We start from the raw sequence: 23,860 nt of genomic DNA, 5'->3' as shown, positions 1-23,860 counted from the left end.
TCTCTTGGGCGATTTCAACATCCTTCTGGACTCCTCTATCACAGCATCCACTCTCTTTCGTGTCCTCTACATCTCGCTCTCCCTCTCCATTTTCCCTTCTGGTCCTACCCACTCAATGACCTCATCCACTCTGATCTTTCACTCTCCTCCCCACTGATCACCCCTCACTCCTGGTCAGACCACTCTCTCCTCTCCTCTCAGCCCTCTGACCGCATCTCCTCCAGCCCAGCCAAACTCTTTCACAAACATCGGTCCGTTGAAACGAGTGTCAGTTGCAGGCTTCGCATCCACCTTCATCCCCCTCATGCCCACCCCCCCCCCTTCTGCAGACTCTACCTTCGGCTCTGCTCCCAGCAACCTCCATCTGGCCATTATTAACACTCTGGACGTTCTTGCCCCAGTCACGAGGATCCGACTGAAACCTGCCTCAAAGCGTAACACCCGGTACGGCTCTGAACCTGCAGCCCTGAAACACAAGTGCAGAGCTACGGAACGGAAGTGGCAGAGGAAGTGGTAGACCTCAGGCTCACCCTCTGACAAACTGGCCTGTCGCCTGCTCCAAAGACAATAGACATTCCATCCGCGCCAAGAAAAGTGCCCACATCCAGGGGCGAGTATCTGGTGCATCCAACAACACGGCTGAACTTTTTAAAATCTGTAGGAAACTAGCCAACCCCTTGGCCACACAAGTTACTACTAAAACTCATGACATCCTGAGCACCCTTGCTTCCTTCTCCCCGCCCTTCCTCCTGCACCCCATTGCCACCTATGGCCTCACACCCTCCTTCCGGTCTCACCTCCTTCTCAAATATCAAACCTGATGAGGTCACCAGAGCTGTCCGCTCCATGAATGTCGCCTTAAAACAGGTTTCCCCCTGCTCCTCCAGAACCATTAAGGACAATACTGGCTATCTTGCCCCTGCACTTGCTGATTTATCTGCAACCACGCTTTTGCCACTGGATCTTTCCCCTCCTGCCTCAAGCACTCCCTTGTGCTCCCCCTTCTAAAAAAAACTTCAGCAGACCCCACTTGTCCAGCCAACTACCGCCCTATAGCCATCACGCCTTCCTTGGGAGACTCCTGGAGAAGCTGGCCTTCCCCCAACTTACCTTACACACTGAATATGTTGGTTGCCTCCAAAACCATCAATCTTGATTCCGAGCATCCAGAGGCGTGGAAACTGCTCTTCTGAACACCCATGAAGAACTGCTTGCATCTCTGGATTGTAACTCTTCAGCTGTGCTCATTCTACTTGATCTCTCCTCTACTTTTGACATGGTCGACCATTCCATCCTCAGAAAACGGCTCCATCATACCCTGGGTATCTGAGCGGGCACGGGACTGGCTGACCTCCTTCCTTAGTAACCTTCTGTCCCAGGTTATTCTGGGCACTTTCTCCTCCCCTACCGCTTTCTCCACCTGTGGTGTCACCCAGCGCACCAACCTCTCTCCATGGCTCTTAACACTTAACTTGTTCCACTGGCACACATTTCCATCTTCTCTCCTAACTTCCAGTGTTGCGCAGATGACACAGAACTCTTGTTAAACTCCGCTCTGACCCTCTCCTTACTTCTACCATCATTCCGGACTGCCTATCGACCATCCAGTCCTGGTGCACATCCAATGTTCTCTCTGCCTCAATGCCAGCAAGACTGAGATCCTTCCTATTGGGACTCCTGCACCCTCTTTCTTCCCCTCACTATGGCCATCCTCTATGGGCTCTCCACCATCTCATTCATCCGAAGCCAGAAACCTTGGAGTCATCTTCAACTCCTCGCTTTCCTTCCTCCCTCACATTCAGAACCTTGCCAAGAAAGTCCCACTTTCAATTCTTCCTTCTCAAAAGAATTCTCCCATTTCTCACTTTCCCCCAGAAGCTCAATGTCTCCAGAGCTGTGGTTCTCTCTAGACTAGCCTACTGCAATAGCCTCTTCCTGAATCTACCCTCTTCCTCTCCCTCTCTACAGCCCCTCCAGCTAATCCAGAATAGGGAAGCAAGACTTATCCTTGACCTCAAGCCCAGGGACTGCATCTCTTCTGCTTAAAAAACGTTCCACTGGCTCCCAGTTGCTGCAATGATCAAATTCAAATGCCTCTCCATCATCCATAAGCCTGTCTGGGCCGGGGACCACGCTATCTACAACCTGCTCTTACTAAATACTTTTCCTCCAGACTGTTACGTTCCTCTGGTACCAACTCTCTGTGTGTAAAGCACTTCGCTAAACAGAGGGCTGGTGGCAGATCTCTTTCCTCAGCTGGCTCTCTTATGGAACAGCCTCCCCCTTCCTCTTCGTCCTGAGCCGGATCTCCTCAAATTCGATAAGCGCCTCAAGAATTTCCTTTTCACCACCTCCTTCCCTTCATTCCTCCTCTGCTAATTCCACAGTTGCGGTGACCAGGGCTCTTATGTGCCCTTCTGGGCCATGGCTTCCCACACCGAATCACCTTCAGCTTCCGGCCTTTCCCAGCACTTGCCTCGGCACTCACTGGCCTATGCCACTATAGGCCTGCACTTACCCATTTACTGGCAACTGACTTTTTATTTTTTTTTAATCCTATGTTGCCTTCCTGTTGCTCTGGGGGCACTTTGAAACACAATTTACTTGCTGTATAAGCGCCTAACAAATGCACAATAAGGGAATAGTTTCTTACCTGTAACTCCATTTCTCCAGCATTGGTATTTTTCATGGATTCACATGCTTAGAATATTCCCCATCAACAGACTGGGAACCCATAGGAAAACTTCTGACACTTTTGTGTCCTATCTATGTCGTTTTGGGGCCGCCCACGCACGCCCCACTAGGACGTAGCGGTATAAATGCCCCGCCCCCCCGGCTCCCTTCAGATTTCGATCCCTCCAAAGCCGAATGGGGTGAAACCTAGTTATACAAGTAGATTGCATTCCGGGGAGGCCGGCGGGCGCATGTGAATCCATGAAAGATATCAATGCTGGAGAAATGGAGTTACAGGTAAGAAACTATTCCCTTCTCCAGCATTGGATCTTTCATGGATTCACATGCTTAGAATAGAATACACAGCAGTGATCCTGAAAAGGGGAGGTGTGAATGCAATCCGGCACCCCCCTAAGCATACGTATACTGCCAATTTATAAGTACGCAAAGTACATGCACATATCTATATATATATATTCATATATGCGTCCATATAGACATATGTTAAAACAAGTACAGACCCTTCTTGAAAAGGGCTTACCTTATTGAAACAGATGCGCATAAGACTACTCTTCCCATTTGTATCTCGTACGCATGCTGCCGTTCGAGGCAGTAATGTCGGGTAAACGTGTGAGGCACTGACCATGCCGCCGCCTGGCAAATGTCTGCCAACGGGATTCCTGCCCACAACGCCATCAAAGACGAAGCTGGCCTTGTGGAATGAGCTCTCGGACGCCCTTGTAGCGGTTTTCCCGCTTTGGAACGACAGAAGGCAATCGTCGACGAGACCCATCGGGCCAGTCCCTGCTTTGAAATCGCTTTTCCTCTCGTCGACGGACCATATGCAAGAGTTGCTGGGTAGATCTAAGTTGCTGAGTCCGATGAAGGTAAAATTTTAGAGCTCTCTTCACGTCCAAGGTATGGAGGACTTGTTCCGCAGCCGATGAGGGGGTCGCGAAAAAGGTAGACAGGACAATAGATGAGTGTTTATGATAAGCCGTAGGAACTTTTGGAATGAAACGAGGATTAGTTGACAGAACAACTTTGTCCTTAAAAGGACCTTAGGTACGACGGGTCCACGACCAACGCTTGCAATTCTGATAGCCGCCTAGCTGATGTTATAGGTATTAGAAAGGCCAATTTCCATGACAAGAACTTCATCGACGATGTGGCCATTGGTTCAAAGGGTGCTTTCATTAACCCTGCTAGCACCACATTCAGACTCCACGTTGGTGGAAACCGTTTAACCGGCGGGAATGATCGGAACAGACCCCTCATGAAGTGTTTCACCAGCCTGTCACTAAACAAGGGAGACGACTGCCTCCTCCTCGTGAACCTAGAGATGGCCGCCAGATGTACCTTTATTGATGAAAAGGATAATCCGCTCTTCGCCAGGTGTAGCAGATACGGTAGAAGTTGCTCCGGAGTTACCTTTAGAGGTTGCACTCCCGGCTGTCCTTGACACCACGTACAGAATCCTCTCCACTTACACGCGTACGTCTTGTTGGTGGAAGGGGCCCGTGCTGCTTGCAGGATTGTCCGACAATCCGACGAAATGCACAAGGCACCAAATTCCAAAAAGTCAGGAGCCAAGCTGTGAGGTTGAGACTGTCTGGATTGTGATGCCACACTGTTCCTTCGTCCCGGGACAGGAGATTGGGAACCTTCGGGAACGATATGGGTGATCTACTGACAGGTGAAGCAGGTCGGAAAACCACAGCTGCCTCGGCCAACACGGTGCCACTAGGATGACCCGGCACCTGTACCTGCGAATCCACTGCAGAGTTCTCCTTATAAGAAGGAACAGAGGGAATGCGTAGAGGAACTGTGGCCATCTGCTGGCATACATCTCGCACTTCTGGTTCCTCTTCGTTGCGAAGAGATCCAGCGGAGGCCGTCCCCATTTCTCGAAGACCTTCGACAACTGAACGCTGTCTATCTCCCATTCGTGTATTTGGTGCATTTTTCTGCTGACTGAGTCCGCTTGCTCGTTCCTTACTCCTGGGAGAGGATGAGCTACGATGGATATATCGTGCTTCAGAGCCCAATGCCACACCTTCCGAGCCTCGGTGGAAAGGGTTCTGGACCGCGTGCCTCCTTGCTTCCTTAAGTAAAACATTGCCGTTGTGTTGTCTGTCAATATTCTTACTATGGACCCTCTGATGTGCGACAGGAAAGACTTCAAGGCCCAGCGCACTGCTCTCAGTTCCAGAACGTTGATGTGCAGGAGTGACTCCCTTCGAGACCAACGACCTTGCGTTTGTAGGGTGCCCATGTGTGCACCCTAGCCTGTCAGGGATGCATCCGTCACTATGGTTAGCCGAAACTCCGGCTCCTGTAGGGGTACCCCTCTGGATAGATTCTGAAAGCTCTGCCACCACTGAAGAGCTAGTAGGAGCTCGTTGTCGTCGACGTTCAGTTTGTCCGACCAGAGTCCTTGGGGCTGCGTCCACCGGTCCCCAGAAACTCTTGAAGCGGCCTCATGAACAGGCGGCAGTTGCCCACCAGAGGTATGCAGGACGCCATAGCGCCCAGAATCGACACATATTTTCTCACTGATAGTCTGGTATTGATTCTCAGCCGACCTGCCAATCGATTGAGTTTGGTGATTCTGTCGAGGGATGGCTTCACTAACCCTGACTGAGTCTCGAATTGCGCGCCCAGGAATACCAAGCTTCTCGACTGCGTCAACGAAGATTTCTCAATGTTTACCGCAAACCCCAGCCGTTGTAAGAGTTGCATGGTGGCCTGCAAACTTGTGTGAGTCGACATAGGGGATGACCCCCCTCACCAACCAGTCGTCGAGATACGGGTACACATGATGGCCTTGCCTTCTCAGCCAGGCCGCCACCGGGGCCAAACATTTCGTGAACGTTCTGGGAGAGGATTTTAGCCCAAAAGGAAGTACTGTGAACTGGTAGTGAGTCCGTCTTACCACAAACCTTAGGAACTTTCTGTGTCGCCAACACATTGGAATGTGGAAGTACGCGTCTTGCAGGTCCAGAGACGCCAGAAAGTCCCTTTCCTGAACTGACCGGATCACTTCCTGGAGCGTGAGCATTTTGAATTTTAGGCTCTTCAACAACTTGTTGAGATCGTGCAGGTCTAGAATGGGACGCCACTTTCTGTTTGGTTTTTTCACCACAAAGTATCGGGAATAAACCCCTTGACCCCTCTGTGACGACGGAACCAATTCTATAGCACCTTTTTGTAGCATAAGTGCTACTTCCTGCTGCAGCACGCTCAGATGGGGTTGAGCTACAAACGCCGGTGGAATGTGGGGAGGGTTGCTTTTGAATTGCAGGGAATGTCCATATCTTACTGTGTCCAACACCCACTGATTCGTTGTTATTTGCTCCCAATCGTCGATGTAGCACGATACTCTGCCTCCCAGAATGTTCCGGTGCCCGTCATTGCTGCTCCTTGGTCTGCTTATCCCTCGTCGACGATGGTTGAAATCTAAAGGGAGCCGCGGGGGCGGGGCATTTATACCGCTATGTCCTAGTGGGGCGTGCGTGGGCGGCCCCAAAACAACGTAGATAGGACACAAAAGCGTCGGAAGTTTTCCTATGGGAAACGGCTTTATAAGTGTACCGAGGGTACCCAGTCTGTCGACGGGGAATATTCTAAGCATGCAAATCCATAAAAGATCCAATGCTGGAGAAATAAAAAAAGCAATCTGACTCTGGGACACTCATAACTAGATAGGGATGAGCTTCTAAAGCCTAAGTAAGGCCTCTGAATTTAATGCAAGTCGTACCTGCTCTGTGTTGGTTTTGATTCATTCATTCTTCCTCAAACAGTGATTCTGAATGGAATTGCCAAAGTGCTTTTATTTACCTTGAATTTCTTACAACTATTGTACAAGGATGTGAGGGTGCAGAAGTCCGGCTTGAAAACAAAGATGCCATGTTTTTGGGCAGAAACGTATATTACAATGACGAAACAAACCACACAGAGCCCCACACAACAGAAAATGACGGCTACTCAACCGAAAAACACACCTACGCTCAGCGAACAGTGTAAACCGAACTAAAGCTGCCAACAGCACATCACAGCTCCCTTGCTCTTTTTTCCCCCTACACAGTCCTACTGACTTACACCCCCCTTGCCCTCTTGCCTTACAGATCCGCCAGAGCACTAAGGGGCAACGCAGGTGGTGACAGTGCACGCTATAAGAACCTTTAACATAACATATGAAAAAGGGTTGGAAAAATGCCTCTCTGCCACTAATAAAAGAAATGAAACTGTCAGAATGTTCAAATTATAAAGTCTGTCCCTATTGCGTCTCGAAATGCAGACTTCTGTACCTAACACTAATAGCATAAACTAACTGTGCAAGAATGATCTCTTCGCAAAGTAAAGATGCTCTTTGTGAGTTCAATAAAACAGAAAAGTTCCCAAACTCTGGGTAAAAATGGCAGAAATAAAGAAATGTTCAAAAAACTGCAGGATTCCAACATTAGAGTCATAATCCTTTCCCCTAGAGTATCTCTTTGTAGTCTTACATTGTAGATCTAATCTAACAGAAAATTCCCAGTCTCCTGGGTAAAAAAGTGGAAGAAATAAAAGAAATGTTCAAAACTATACATTTCCAAGATAAGGGCTATAAACCTTTCTCCTAGATTCCATGTTCAATGTGCTCGTCTCCTTTTGGGGCCTCTCACTGCATAAAACAATGTCATTAGATAATTCACCATATCATCTTCTATATGCTTTGCCAATTTTTCCTAGCAACTTGGCACACTCCTTTTGCCAAGTACAGAACTTTTTGTACTGTCCTTTCTCCTGGGTGCGAGTTCCCCCAACTCACAATATAATTGCTTGGTTCACTCTCCTGCCAAGTCTTCACCCTCTCAGGGACACGGAATCCCAGACTCGTAACATTCACTGTTGCTTGATCTATTCCTCTGACAAGCAACAGTTCAAACATAGACTGTCTCTTTTTGGGTGCAGGTCTGTTTTGTTTTCATTTTCTCATATGAGTGCGGGTCTCAGACTCTCAGTGTTCAAACTGGTTTCTGTTTTTTTAAATGATTTCGAAATGGATGCCTGTTCCAGACTTGAACTTGGTTTCCAGGATCTGAGACCCTGTTATGGCCTTCGCCCTCTCGCTCACCCATACCACCTGTGCTACTCTGGCAGCCTGCATACCTGGTTGCTTCCCTCTGGAAGGTACTATCCTTTCCAGAGTGGCTGCAGCTTCCCTGGAGGCTTTGGTCACGTTCGGGGCTTCTTCGCGGTCTGCAGCGGCTTCCTTGGCGTCTGCTTCTTTCCGACAGTGCGTCCGCTCTGCTGGGTGCTTCGCCAGGTGCTAGGGGAGCCCAGAGATACCAGATGGCAACAACGTGAGTGGTCCAGGATCCTGGGACCTTGCTCACCAGCTCCTCTTCCTTCACTTTCGGCTCCCCTCCAGCTCACTCTCGCCCTTCTCGCCGCCACCCTGTTTGCCGGCTTCCTCCTCGGAGGCTCGAACTCCGTCATCAAGTCAGCTGTTCCGTGTTTAAACTCCCACACTGGAAAAGGGAGTTCCTCTGGACCAATCACTTTGGCTGAAAAACTAGAGCGCTCATTCTGCTTCCCCGATAGTGATCCTTGGACTCCTGATCATCTTCCACTTCTCAGTCCTTAAGAAGCTAGAAGGTTCGTTTTGTTTCTTCGTTGTGATCTTTGGGCTCCTGATCATCTTCTTCTCAGTATAGTCAGATGTGAAACGTTCTGTATAATCTAAGGTTTATAGCCTGTCAAGTATATTAGATTGACTAGGTTAACAATAATAGATATGGGCTATATCCCAAGGAGGGAGGGTAGGAGTCAATATTGAAGCAGGGTTTAGGGGTATTAATGCAGTGGCAACCCTAATCCCAAAAGGGGGTACCTCCCCCATGTGATCCTCCATCGGTGCAACACCTCCAGGTGGATTATTGCACTGTGGACGCACCGCCCTAGCCCCATGGAGAAGGATTTGCCCCCCCCCAACCCCAGGGAAGAAGGGGCGTCATCCTCAGATTCATCACAGTGTATAAAGTAATTTTACCTACCAGTATTATCCTTCAGGGATTGTAGGTTAATGAATGCTTTTGCTAACTTGAAGAAACTCTTTCCGTTGCCTGAATTCCAATGTAAGGCCTACTATTGAATTGAGTTACAAATGCATCGTCTTACTGTATAGATGTATACAATGTCTCCTACCTGAATTGACAAGTGAACTTAATATTGCCTAGTATGTAAAATAAATAATTTTAAATACAACTGCAAGTGTGTAAGTGTCTTCTTGACTGCTTGTGTGCTCAACAGTCTTTGTACTCTACTACAGCCCTTCTTCCCTCCTAGACTTAGGGCCTCATCACGACTTCGGCGGTAACCCTTAAAATCGGTGCTAACGCTATTCGCGCCGATTTTAAGGGTCCGTCGGATCACGTGTCCAAATACCGCTGGCGCCATTACAGCCGGCTGTACAAGCGCCGGCCATAACAGCGCCAGGAACCAGTCGCGCTAAAACATCAGCAATCACGAGTCCGGCGTAAAATACCTCCAGCAAAAAGCTGGAGTTAACAGAACACAGGCCACAGCAATGTGGAACCACTGCAAATCAGAGGCCTACAAAGGAGCCACCCATGCACAACACACCCTCCCCAACACCGTTACACCAGCAGGAGCAGGGAGGAGATAGCAATAAGGGCCCAGGTGGAACCACTGCAAATCAGAGGCCTACAAAGGAGCCACCCATGTACAACACACCCTCCCCAACACCATTACACCAGCAGGAGCAGGGAGGAGACAGCAATAAGGCCCAGGTGGGACCACTGCAAATCAGAGGCCTACAAAAGGAGCCACCCATGCACAACACACCCTCCCCAACACCATGCTGCCATTTGGAGCCGGGAGCCTTGATGTTGACTTCTACCTGCTGCGCCTGGAGCTACAGAGGCCAGCGAACCAGGCCAGGGCCCTGGGAGTGCAGGGGGCAGTGGGGATGAGAAGGAGGAGGAGAGCAGCACCAGCAAGGCGGCTAGCCATCCCCAGGGTCAGGCCAACACCCTGGACCCTGACTGATGGTCAGTTGGTGACAGAATATCGGCTGGACAGGGCAACCATCACCCAGTTGCTGGACACAATCCAGGGTGACATTGGCAGCCGCATAGCCACCAGCATTGCAGTACCTCCCCTAGTGAAGCTCGTGTCTGTGCTTCAATTTCTTGGGACTGGCAGCTACCAACATACCGTTGCCATGATGCATGGAATGGCCCAGTCCACATCCAGTGCCATGCTGGGACAGGTGCTTGATGCACTGTTGAATCATGTGAACGAACACATTGCATTGCCAGCCACACAGGCACAGGTGCACCAGCTTAAGGGTCAATTCTATGCCATTGCCCAAGTCCCGAATGTAATAGCAGCCCTGGACTGCACACATGTGGCACTTGTACCACCCCAGGCACATGAGGCTGCCTACAGAAACCGGAAACAGTACCATTCCCTCAATGTGCAGATGACATGTGGCCCTGACCTCACCTTCAGCCACTGCTGTGCCCGCTACCCAGGATCCACCCACGACTCCATGGTCCTGCACAACAGTACCCTGCCGGCATACATGGAAAGACATTGAGGCCAAAACACATGGCTACTGGGTGAGTACAAATGTATACCATAAAGAATGTCAATCCACAACAGATGGTGCCTGTCACAGAATCCATTATTCCCAATAGGCAGCAGCATCACTGCAGCATTCACATTTAAGCACCTTGCACGATAAACCTTGGACATGTCCAACACAGCAGAACACACCCATGCAGGATGTAAGACATGTGGCAGCACAGTGACATATGGAAGCCCCACCACAATTAAGCCTCCTGTGTGAGTGGCACCATGGCTCCCAACACTGACAGTACAGAAATCCCACCCTGCCCACCCTACAGTAATGGAATTCCAAACCATAAACTGGCACACCCACAAATGCACCACACATAAGTAGGCCGAGTAATGACAATGTACATCCCACAAACACTGTCCCCCAAATGGCCAGGGAAATACATGGAAAACAGTACAGAATAGTGACGACCAGCAAATGCAACATTAGCCAAATGGGTTTGCAATGACACATGAGGCAGCCACTTCTGTCATGCAGAAGTAGATGGAAGGGCCCCCTTATCCTGCGACAAGTAAATGAGTACTGTTACATACAGAAACCTATGCGTACCAAGTGGAGAGTACCCCAATGATTCAATCGTGCCCGTAGGACAACACACTCCACAATGTTATAGGTCAAATGCTAAAATGGCAAAATGACACCGATTACAGAGCTATGTACACCCACTGGACTTACCTTGTCCCCATACCGGCTTTCTGTCCCCTGCAGGTGATTCTGGATATCCCCAGTACACGTGGCTCATGACCCCTGTGTGTCACCCACACGCGGCGGCTGAGCGGGCATACAACCTTGCCCATGCCCGTACACGGATCTGCGTGGAGAGGGCATTTGGACTGCTGAAGGCACGCATCCGGTGCCGCGACCGCACGGGAGGGGCATTGATGTATGCACCAGAAAAAGTTGGCAAAATTGTACTGACATGTGCCATGCTGCACAACATCTGCTGTCGCAGAAATTTGACACTGCCCCCTGATGCTCATGGGCAGCCACCCGAGGACGGGAGTGAGAGCGTTGAAGTGCCAGAAGGTGTTGCACATGCACAGAGGATTAGGCTGAGGGAGCGGAGGTTGGCCAGACAGGGATTGATTGATGGATTCTTTTAGAAATGGGTAATGGGTAAATTGGAGAATATGTCACTTCAACATTGAATTGCATCAGTAACAATCACTACTGTCCATGCATTGTGAATTTTCTAACGTTATTTATTTACCATCCAACAAACCCCCGTCCCCGCAGTGAACACCCAGCACACTAACCCCTCTCCCCCCCCAGTAAACTACCCCCAACTGTGCAGATAGGCACATGTGTCTCATCAGGGCACCAACAACGATGCCATGCACCACTAGGATGGTCGCGGGCGCTTTCCTTTTCCGAGCCCCTCTGGTGTGCGTGCCCTTAGGTGGCGCATAGACCGGCACCTAGGAGATGGCTCTAGGGAACCCTCCGTGGGTGTGGTCGATGTCGAAGGGACTGAAGCGGTGGCCATCAAGTGCTGTCGCATGAGGTTGTTTCCTTCCTGTGTCTGTTCAGCAAGTGCTGAGACTGCCTCCGTCAACTCCCTCACTCGTTGGCCGAAGCCTGTCAGGGCAGCGGTACATTGTTCAACAACTCGCCGTGTACGCGCATTGTCCCGCGCTATGTACTTGCACCCATGCCTTATTGATGAACTGACAGCCTCGATGTGCCAGCTCTGCACCTTGGCCATAGATTCTACCCTGGCCTGTTTGGCCTCAATGATGTCGAGTCGGCCCATCACTGCTGCTCCAGTGACGAAGGGCTCCCCTGGTGTGTCACGTGGTGGCCTGCGACTTGTGTGCTGTCAGGGGGGGAGGGAGGGCTGCATGGCGACATGGCGCCAGCCTGGACTGGCTGGCTCAGAGTGCCGGTCTTCTGGGCTCCCATATGATGGCGGGTCCACGTCCGGCTGGGGTGTGCAGACACGAAGCACATGCACATGTCGACTTCCTGCATGCTGTGTGCCTGGTCTTGGGCTTCCTGGGGTGTGATCATCCCTTCAGCCTCACTGCTTCCGGGAGAGTGTTGTCCTACGGCATGATGGCCACGTGGAGGTGTTGCTCCCACGTCGGGCTCCGATGCAGACCTCTCCCTCAGCATCAGGGCTGTGACTGGTGGCTTGGGGCGAGCTGGCGGTCGCCTCCCTGCGGCCATGTGGCTGCTGCGTTGGGGTGAAGTGGGTGTTGGCCTGGGTCGTCTCCCTTCGGTGCGGCCTCTTTGTGGGGTGCTGGTGGAGGCGCGCTGCTGTGGGCGCTGTGTTGGTGTGGCCTCCTCCCCATCATCTTCGTCCTGTTGGGATCGACGTGTGCCTGTGGGGTACATAGGGTGTGGTTTCAGTTCAATGCTACATATATTTGTGTGATGCAGGTCATGCCAACAAGTGTGATTGAAGACAGTAACAATCACGCATTCTACTTGCATTCTGTTCAGTCGCCATGTGGTGCTTGTTGTGAATGTGTATGGGGGTACACTGCATGGGAATGTCGGAGTGACAAGATTGCATGCGTGGTTGGGGTGCACTGCGCACTGGGTTTTGGGGGTGTATTCATGCACACTCCAACTCTACGTAGCTGTCCTATGGCTATGCAGTCTATCCCCTGCCCCTGTCATTCATGCACTGCACGTACAGAGGCGTCTAGGCAGCACTACCGTTCTATGGATGTAGGCCTCACTTATGGGTGTATGCAGTACCTCAGACACATGTCTTCGCATTCATTCACTCAGGGTCTGCATGTGTGGTACTTTCAGCTGCATGTATTTGGGGATGGGACTCACCTGCAGTTGGGTCGATGCCAGTGCCTGCCTCCGCTCCACCAATGCCCTCGATGGTGCCAACATCTATCAGGGCTGTCATTTTCTCCTCCCAAGGTGTGGGGGTGGGGGTGGGCCGCCGCCAGTGGCCCTGCTTGCACTCCTGTGCTGCGACAGGATGCCACGCACTCGCATGCGCAGGTCGTTCAGGCGCTTGCGGCAATCCTCCCCATCCCGGGGCACGCGCCCCACAGCACTGACCCTTTGACTGATGGTTCACCATATTTGGGCTCTGCGCTGGCCACTTGTTTTGCGCTGCTGCAGCTCCTCGTGGTGTATCTCAGCCTATGAGCGCGACATGGCAGTAGCGCACGGTGCGCCGGATTTAAAGGTTCGCGCTAACGCCATGGACCGGGGCGCGTGCACGATAACTCGTGATCTAGCGGATTATCTGCCGGGGGTCTTGGCGTTAGCGCTAATAACGTCCGGCGGATAATCCGCCGCATTCCCGCCAAAGTCGTGATGAGGCCCTAAGTCTGGCTACTGAGCTATTGCGACCAAACCTTATGGGTATTTCAGGCATATACTAAAGGTTGGTAGACCTATACACTAAAAGGAGAGTTTTCTAAAGTCCTACCATAGGTGGACTTTAGTAAAACTCCCTAACAACCATCTACCAGCACACTATCCTTAAAGTAATGTTTGGTATTATAAGGTATAGCAGCATAAATCTCAGCAACTCTAGGTTCCCAGGATGCCAGTAAAACTAAAAACTACTTCAGATCATATACCACTGGGCCAGAATGGGGCAGTCTGCTGTGCAACCATGCAACCTTGTCAGACTCACCCGCTTCTTGGACCCCAGAAGCATACGCAAAGGTTGTAAGCCAATCTACAATGTTATTCTTCTCATCATGAATACTGAGCAGATCCTTAGTAAATCTAGGATGAGGAGAGGACCCAGAACCGCTCCCAGAAACTCTGGAGGAGCCGTAAGACCCTTGTAGTATGGCTAGCGCCAACTGGTGATTCCTATCCTTCTGCTTCCCAATAGGGGCATCCCCTGGAAACCGCAAGCTGTACCCCACTGTAAAAGGATGCATCCAAAAAGAGTACTCCGCAAAGCCAGCTAGGTGAAGAAATGTGCACAGGAACATGGAGTCTTTGGGGCATCCTAATCGCCAGAAGCTTAGCATCTCTGGGGCACATTTGGAAACTCTGACACAGATGGGGCTATAGACGAGGACATCAGAAGGGAACCATAAAAACAATCCGAACATTATAGGGGAATAGCTTAGCACACTTTAAGGTGGGAGATCAACATCATTTTAAAATCTGTAACCAGGGTCTAGGGGGACAACGGCTTGGGGCGAAGAACACTCCCAGAAAGAAGGGAACCAGCACACACACACACACAAGGAGGGGCAGAGATACCATACCCTCCATTTTATGTGCAGGCCAAATTCAACACACTTTTAATCATCGCTCAAAAAATATTCCATGCTGTCATCCAAGGATTTGAAAGTGAAATGCCTACAGCATTTTGAGGGTTATACAGACCAGATATTTATACTGCAAAGCATTAGCATGACCTCCCCTTACACCATTCAATTTAGATTATTAAGCTGCCAAACATATAATAAACTATCAAAGATGAACCCACCAAATGCTCATCTGTTAACCATTGTTTGAGGACAACATTGGGCTGGTAAGGGACTGACATTTTCAGGAAAGGCTCACCGTATTTCAGATTCCTGCGCACACCCTCTCGCTCCGCTGGTTGCAACCCTAGTCTGTACGCCTTCTTCAGAGATCGCTTAGCAGCTACAAAATCCCCCAAGCTTAGCAGTACCTGAAAGAAAGCAACACACCCAGTCACACAGTTATCCTGAAAAGCAATCATGTACTGGGAAGTTCCCTTTATGCAATGAACCTCCCTCAGAATAAGGAAGACATTTCCTACCAATGAATGGATTTCAGATTGTAACAGACACTGGGGATCATCCCCCTTCAATACATCTACTTGAAACAGACATGGCCTATGTAAGGAAGCCATGGTTATAAGTACAGTTTTTCTGAAGTCCAACTAAGGGCTAAGTAAAACCATTCAACTGAGGCAGTACAAGACTCCACTCTTAGTATAGTCTGTACCACCTGAGTAAATGGTAGCGTAGACAGAGCAGCCAGGCTTATTTTAGGAGGGAGAGAGGGCTGTAGAATCAGTACAATGAAATTGTAATATACATATGGTCCAAAGTAACACTATGGGCTTCATTATAACATAGGCACTCCCATAATGAAGGGTGCCGGTACGGGACTGGCACCCTTCATTACGGGCTGCCCCATTACGAGGTCCCCTTGCGGGACCCGGTAAGGATGCCTGGTCAGACCAGACGTCCTTACGAGGTCCCGTTGCGGGACCCGGTAAGGACTCCTGGTCAGACCAGACGTCCTTTGCGGGTCCCGCAAGGGGACTAGGGAGCTAATAGTAGTGCTTTTCTTGCTTGGAGAGGAAACTCCAATTTTACATGATGTTTAAAAATGTTCCAGTTGTTTATAATCCGCTTGATTTTCTATGACCAATTAGTAACTGCATTAACAAACACTAGCTCACTGCCTTTCTATTGATTGACCTTAGACGGCCTCTATCCACGTTTTGAACTGCCTTTGTTTTGAGAACCTGAGCCAGAGTGCGTCATCCTGTCTACGGGGACCGACTTACTCTGTGTTGTCCAACGTCGGGGAGAGAGCTGACTCGGCCATCTTGATCCTTTGTTATAACACTGATTTTACTTTCCGTGCACCCATTTATTGTAATAGCGTAAGGGCAGGCCAAAGGTTTATTTAGTACAGGCCACTTTATTTTGACAGACATGACTAGGACTGTGTTATTTATTATTTGATGGTAGAGCGTGCTCCCATCTTTAGATATAGTGCCAGATAGGAGGTTTTTCCAACCCTTGTTATAAATAAAATATCATATCTCGCTCGTACACAAGTGTTTCAGAGCACGAAAAATAAACGCTCTTGAACCTTGCAACTTTTGTGTTTGTCTTCACTTGTGATAACCATTGTTAGGACCGTTTTTCTGAAGTCCAACTAAGAGCTTAGTTGCAAGATTTACACATCCGCCTGAGAGAGCACCAAATAGTGGGTTGATGCACAGGATACCTCCGCAAATGGTCAAACGTTCAGCTAAAACAGCATATAATATCCACATGGATGCCCTTCAAGAGCCTAAGGTCAATCAAGAGAAAGGCAGTGAGCTAGTTGTTAATGCAGTTACTAATTGTTCATAGAAAAATCAAGCGGATTATAAACAACTGGAACATTTTTAAACATCATGTAAAATTGGAGTTTCCTCTCCAAGCAAGAAAAGCACTACTATTAAAAACCATGTAATGTGGAATGATATCCGGCCACAGGCTAACAGGGATCAGACAGTACTCGACACATGGGGTCTCCAACCTGTGATTGGACACCACCGTGCAGCAAATATAGAATGCATAAGCACATTAAAAGGAATTTGGAAGTTGACGCTGGCTTGAATAATTTGTGGGAATTGAAGCACCACACAAACTGTGAAAGTACTGGTGTGATTTCAATTATCACCTGCCCCTGTAACAAAACATACATAGGTCAAATTATAAGAAAATGCAAAACAAGAATGAGAAAACATAAAAGTTGCATAAAAAATAAGGTGGAAAAGGCTCCTCCTGTTAAACGTTTTTGGGGGGTACGCCACGATTACGATGATTTTGAGTGGGTGATTCTACAAAGAAACAGGAAGATCACATTTCATGATAATTAAAAAGAAATTAGCTGAACAAGTGGAAACATTTATTTTTCTTACAAAAAATCTAAATGAAATGTTCTACCCGCTCCAACATATTAATGTAGAGTATTTTGGTAGAAATTGACTTTGCCCCTTTTTGAACAATAGAGGTGTTAGGGAGATTTATAATTGTTATGCTTCTTCCCCTCGCCTTGCGAGACCCCCAGAACCTTTTACTGGACTTCTGGACCCTTTTCTGAAATCCTGAATGAGTGGTGCCTTTTTCCGCTCATTCATTCTTATGGGCTCTGTCTTTTGGAACGCTATTCAGTATACTGTCTTTGTATCGAAAATGATATACCGAATCACTTATATATCTAAACATATACCTTGAAAACCGTTATATCGCATATAGTTATGGTGGGGTAAAGGGTTAATTCTTTTTGGGAAACAGTTGGGATGGGTTTTTAGGGGTCGGAAACAAGGGTTTGGGGGGGCAAAAAATAAAAAATAAAATAATAATTCAGGTTTTCAAGGCATAGGTTTCGATGTATTAGTGATTCGGTATATAATACCTCGGCATAAAAACATGTAACCCTCTATTCTTGGTTTTTTACCTGTCCTATGGAGACCATTGTTATGTTATGTTATGTTATCTGGACTTGTAGAGCGCACGGTCGCCCAAAGGCATCATGGCGCTGGTGAGGAAGCTACCGAACAAGAAAATCAGTGAAAAGCCAAAGAACTAGAATAGAGTGGTTTTCAGAGCTTTCCTGAAAGCCAGATGATTAGAGGTAGACTTGAGTAGCAATGGGAGGGTATTCCACAGCTTGGCCGCAGCAATGGAAAAAGCTCTGCCACCAAGTCTTTCCCGGTTGTACCTGGGAACCACAAGTAGATGGGTGGTCGAGGAGCGGAGATTACGTTCCGGGATATATCGGAAAAATTTGGTTTGAAGGAATTCAGCTCCTAGACCCTGAATTGCCCGGTGGACAATACACAGCGACTTGAACTTAACTCGCTGAGCCACTGGAAGCCAGTGGAGTTGGCGGAGCACTGGCGAGATATGGGCGCCATAAGGAGAACCAGTGGCTAGTCTAGCTGCCAGGTTCTGCATACGTTGAAGTCGTTGGAGAAGGCCCACCGGCTGAGAAAGGTACAGGGAGTTGCAATAGTCCAACCGTGAAAGGACTAATGCAGCCACCACGGGAGGGCGCATTATTTCCGGGATCATAGGGAGGACCCTCTTAAGTACCCTAATCTGGTGATGGGCGGATTGACAGACAGCTGAAAGCTGGTTTGACATGGATAGAGAGGCGGACAGAATAACCCCCAAATTCTTCACTTTGTCCACTGGAAAGGGCAGGGGGCCCAATGACACAGGCCAAAATGCGGGGGTCCATAGTGAGGGGCTGGGAGGGCAACCCACCAACATCACCTCCGTTTTATCGCCATTGAGCTTGAGCCAATTTTGGTCCATCCAGACACCGATTGCTTTTGTCCTCCATAACTCATATAGGCATCTGTATTTTACTATTGCAGCACACAGCTCCTTGTGGGCAGTGTTTCTGGGGACCCTTAGGGTCCTCCTTTGAGATTCATTTCTTTATCCTAGGGTAACTACAGTAAATAAGGATGACATGCATTACGCCCCGCACTTTCCTCCTTCCCCCTCCCATGCACTTACGTAATCTGAATGACACCTGGCCAACTAGGATCGTGGTTTGTCTTCCATCAGTTCCCCCTCCCTTGCCTCGTCCTGCCTTGAAACACTTGTGTATAGGCGCGTTATGAATGCTATATCAATAGCATTTCTAATGATTGTATCTGCTTAGATTCACATGCTGTGCATGTAGTCCGACATCTAGTGGAAATAGCAGAGTATTGCATCTTTCTTTTGAAGATCGAAAAGGACGTCGACATGGGCGTGACTGTAACACTATCCCTAACGTGTAGTGTACCCAAAATCCCTCACGCATCGATGTCCCTCTGGGTGCGTTTTTTCTGCCGTAAGGTAGCCTTATAGTCAGCGTGAGTGAGTACATAAGAGAGAAGATGTAAGAGGTCTATGTTCCTTCTACTCCACGAGGGGAGGAAGGTGGGTGCATGTGAATCTAAGCAGATACAATCCTCAGAAATGCTATTATGGTCAGTAATGTATTTCTTCTGATGCTTGTGAATCTGCTTAGAATCACAAGCTGTGCGTTGACTAGCGAGCAGTACCCAAAGATGGTGGTGGGATGTGTGAAGGAACAGTAGCAAAGAGATGTCTTAGCACCGCTTGTCCCACCTCAGAATCAGACCTAGAGTGTGTATCTAGGCAATAGTGCTGTGTAAAGGTGTGTACAGAACACCAGGTTGCTGCTTTGCAAATGGAATCAAGAGGAACATTTGTCCTGAATGCTATGGTAGCCCCTGTGCCCTGAGTAGAGTGTGCTCTAGGCGTGAAGGGTAGATCTATCTTGGCAAGAGTGTAGCACAGTGTGATGCATTTGACAATCCACCTTGATATTGCTGATTTAGAGACAGGGTCCCCTTCTCTACCAGCTGCCACTGAGACGAAGAACTGTTTTGTTTTTCTTAGTGGCTTTGTCTTTTCCAGATAGTAGATAACCGCTCTCCTTGCATCCAGTGTGTGGAGGTTTCTTTCCGCCACGTTAGTGGGGTTCTTGGAAAAGGTGGGTAGTTCTATGGACTGGTTTACATGGAACTTCAGATGAATTTGGGAGCAAACCGGGGGTGTGTGTGCAAAACCACTGTCTCTTTGTGAATTGTGACGAATGGGTACTAACTGAAAAGGCCTGCAGCTCACTAAGGATAATGATAATGATGTGTTATTTATATAGCACCTTAATCCAAAGCGTTTTTACAGAGCACATACAATATCACCCAACCGAAATTGGTACTCATTTATCGACCTCGGAAGGATGAAAGGTGGAGTTGGCCTTGCTGGGATTCAAACCTGTGACCTGCAGATCATGCTCAGATCACAGCAGCAAGCACTCAACCCACTGAGCTATCTTACAGACTAATTCCCCTTATAGAGGTTCTCGCCACCAAGAAGGCGGTCTTGTAAGTGAGTGCTCTAAGGGTAGCTGTGTGCATTGGTTCAAAGGGAGGCCCCATTAGTCTGGTAAGAACAACTTTCAGGTCCCACCCGGGAGCTGGGTTAGAAATAGGGGGATGAAGTCTCTTTACCCCTTCAATTAAGGCTTTAATTACAGGAATTTTCCACCATGAAACATTGCTCTCGGACACGGTGTACACCGAAAGGGAGGCTAAGCTGACTAAGAGAATTGAAAAGCAGTCCTGAATCTAACACGTGAGTTAGGTAAAGGACGATGTCTTAAGGTAAACATTCAATAGGATTGTTGCCCCTGCCATTACACCAGATGATAAAGCGCTTCCATTTGCTGGAACAGCAATGCCTGGTGTTAGGTTTCCGTGCTTCTCCGAGTATGTCCATGCATCTTTGAGGGAGCTGAAGTGCCTGAACTCTATGACCTCAGGAGCCAGGCTGCTAAATTGAGAGATTGAGGGGATGGATGTAGTGTTTCCCCCTGGTCTTGAGACAGCATGTTGTACGGGCACGGCAGCTTCCTGGGAGGGGAGACGGACATTGCCATGAGATGGGAGAAAGAAGGCTGGCGGGCCCACATAGGGGCCACCAGAATTATCCTGACTGGCTCTTGGTGCATCTTGTGCACTATTCTGTTGAGCAGGGAAATCGGGGGAAAAGCGTAGACAACTTTTCCGGACCATGATATCGAAAGACCATTCCCCTTGGAGCGGTTCTGAGGGTACCTGGAGGCGTAATCTGGGCATTGGGCGCTCTCCAGAGAGGCGAATAAGTCGATCTCTGGGAAGCCCCATTCTGCGAAGACGTTGTGTACAATGTCCTCCTGTAGCCTCCACTTGTGCGCTACGGGTGGGGGGGGTGAGTTTCTACTGAGTACGTCCGCCAGAAGATTGGGTTCCCCTGGAACATGTTGTTAAAGGAGGAACAATTTGCATTCGAGAGCCCACTTGCATATGTTCTGGGACAGTTCGGATAGCCCTAGAGCGTGAGTGCCCCCTTGTTTGTTTAGGTAATACATGGCCGTAGTACTGTCCATGAGGACTAGAACTGTCTTCCCCCGGAGGTGTGTCTGGAAGGCCTTCAGGGCCTTGAACACTGCTAGCAGTTCCAACAGGGTGATGTGCTTGGATGCCACCGCTGGGGACCATAAGCCGAGCGCCATCTGTTGAAGGCGGAGAGCTCCCCACCCCGTCAGAGATGCGTCTGTGGTAAGAGTGGTTTCTACTGCAGGGTTGGTGAAGGTTTCCACTTGACCACCACTGCAGAGACTGAACGAGGGCTGCCGAGACAACCACTAGATCGTCCCACTGGCCGCAGGCCTGACACCATTGGCTCGAGAGCCACTCTTGCATGGGGTGCACGCAGAGACGAGCACGAGGAACTAGGCGCAGGAAGCCATCATCCCCAACGGTCGCATGGCTTTGCGTATGGTCACCTGGTGACTAGCTACATAGGGAGGGATCTGGAACAGCATGATTTGAACCCTCTTGTTGGAGGGAAAGACAAGGCTGTCTTAGGTCCGAGTTCGAGCCCTCAGAAATTGTTTGACTTGATTGGGGTTTAGACTAGATTTGTTCTCGTTGATAGAGAAACCTAGGATCTACAATCGTCTGGGTATTTGCTTGCCATGTTCTGTACAAATCCACTGTTATGAGCCAGTCGTCGCAGCAAGGATGGACTGCCTGCGGAGGTGAACAGCTACTACCCCCAGTACCTTTGTGAATACCTGTGGTGCTGAGGCAATGCCAAAGGGGAGAACCTATAACTGATAGTGGGTGTCCTCCATCATGAACCCAAGGTACTTTCTGTGCGCTGGCAACATTGAAATATGAAAGTATGCATCTTTCATGTCCAATGTGGCCATGTAATCCCCTGCTGCAGCAGTGAGATTTCCTACTGCAGTGTTGTCAGCCTAAATTTTTGAGGTTTGACATACTTGTTAGCCAGGCGCAGGTCTAAAACAGGGCGCATGGCGACATCCTTTTTGGTTACAAGGAAGTACACTGAATAAATACCCTTGTTTACCTGGAGAATGGGGACGGCTTCTAGGGCGCCCTGTTCCAGCAGGACCTGAACCTCTTCCAGCAGGATGTGCAGGTGTTCCGGCAACAGGAGTCTGCTTTGCGGTGGGTGGTATCGAGGTGGGCGGAGAAGCTCGATGCAGTAGCCGTGGGCAACAGTCTTCAACACCCACTGGTCTGATGTGATCCCCTCCCAAACGTGGATGAATGATGACAAGCGAAACACGACCGGGGGAAGAGTGGGAGGGGACCCGAACCGGTGAGTCACTGAGGTGGAGGCCGGGGATCCTCTAGCAGTAGAGTTCCTGCCTCCACCCATGCCCCTACGAGGGCCTCTTTGTTGGTATTGGTGGCTACCAGAGAGCCTTGGCCAGAGGACCAGGGGGTATTCCCTGAGCCGTATTGTCCTTGGAGAGAGTGGGAACAAGATTGGCCACGAAAGGACCGGCGTGAGTTAGAGCTTCCACGTTAGTGGAAGGGTTTAGCCGTGATCTAGCTAAGCGACTTTAGCGTTTCGTGTTCTTTCTTAGCTGTCTCCAGGGCGGCCTCAACAGCCTTCCCAAAAAGGTTGGAGTCCTCCATTGGCTTGTCGATTAGAGAAGCCTGAGTTTCTGGTTTAAAGCCGGAGTCCTTTAACCAGGCGTGTCTTTTAAGTAAGGTCCCCTGTGCTAGGGTGCGTCGAGCGGTCTCAGCAGAGTCTAGGGTGTTCTTCAATATGTTATGGGTGACTTGTCAGCATTCAGCCACGACCGCCAGCAGGCGTGATCGGGTGGGCTCTGGAACATCTTGAAGACCACCCTGAACTCGGTCCAATTATACATCACTGTAACTCGCCAAAAGAGAGGTATTATTTGCGATCCTTGTGTAGTACGCCGCAGAGGCGGTGACCCATTTACCCAGGGCATAAAGCTTTTTACAGTCTTTGTCCAAAGGGGCTTCCACCGAAGACAATGGAACTCCCGCCCTCTTCCGAGTGGTAGTGACCACCAAGGAATCTGGTATAGCATGGCCCCTTATGTAGAGTGGGTCGGAAGGTGATGGGCGGAATAGTTTTTTTTCGACCCGGGGGTTGACCGCTCGTGTGAGAGACAAGGATAGCAAAGGAATTGGCCAGCCCCCTCTTTATAGAGTTCAGTAGGGGACTCCACGTCTGGAGCTGCCTCATGTGTTGCAATTTGGAAATGATCAGCTGCTCTTTTTTGAGTAGCATTAAACATCTGGTCGTCAACAGGTGACTAATCCCTCTGTGGAGAAGAAGAACTGGGATCTAGGCAGATGACGTCACGGTCAGGGGTCGCAGGTCCCAGCGCCAAAATCATGTAGGAGCAGACGAATAGTCCTCCAGACCCCCAGTTTGCCCAGCAGTCAATTGCAACAACTACTGAGTAAACCAGACCGGGAAAAGTGGATAAAATAATAAATGGTCAGGATTCCTCCGATACCCTTCAACATCAGGATCACGCACAATTCAGGAAAACCTGCAATAAATGCATCTCTGGTTAAACATCAAGTATAATGTATTCTAGAACTTTACTACAATATTCCCTCACTTACCACACAGATTACCCGACTGCCTCCTCTCCAAGCCTAGCGGCTACTTAGGGAATGAAAGACTTCCTTTTGGAATTGCTACGCTGCTCACTGCTGCTTTTTCAATTCTCTGCTGCTTTCTTTAGTCCTTGTGCTAATGGTTGCTTACTAGAGAACTAGATGCTGTCACGCTTTAGCTGCTTTCATCCAGCTCTTCTAGATGAAGGAATCTTCAATTAGTTTGATTTCCCAAACCTGTTTCCAGTTCATGAAAAATAATTTTTAAAACATAGTTCTTTTGTTTTTCTCCTCTGACTGTAACAAAGTTCAAATGTCTTTCATACTGGTTTTGCTAAGTGCTCTGC

General features: G+C 49.1%; 1 protein-coding gene across 1 annotated transcript in view; it reads right to left on the bottom strand.

The window, feature by feature from the left end:
- TONSL (tonsoku like, DNA repair protein) overlaps nucleotides 1-23,860 on the bottom strand; it is a 612,770-nt gene that overhangs the window by 471,230 nt on the left and 117,680 nt on the right. Inside the window, exon 7 of the mRNA XM_069621801.1 lies at nucleotides 14,831-14,942. Within this exon, the coding sequence (XP_069477902.1) occupies nucleotides 14,831-14,942 (112 nt within the window). The remainder of the gene's footprint in view (nucleotides 1-14,830; nucleotides 14,943-23,860) is intronic.

Source organism: Ambystoma mexicanum, chromosome 5q (genome assembly GCF_040938575.1).
Source record: "Ambystoma mexicanum isolate Mex_15411 chromosome 5q, UKY_AmexF1_1, whole genome shotgun sequence".
NCBI classification, from domain to species: Eukaryota; Metazoa; Chordata; class Amphibia; order Caudata; family Ambystomatidae; genus Ambystoma; species Ambystoma mexicanum.
The sequence above is the reverse complement of the archived record's forward strand: the minus strand, read 5'-3'. Positions and strand labels throughout refer to the sequence as shown.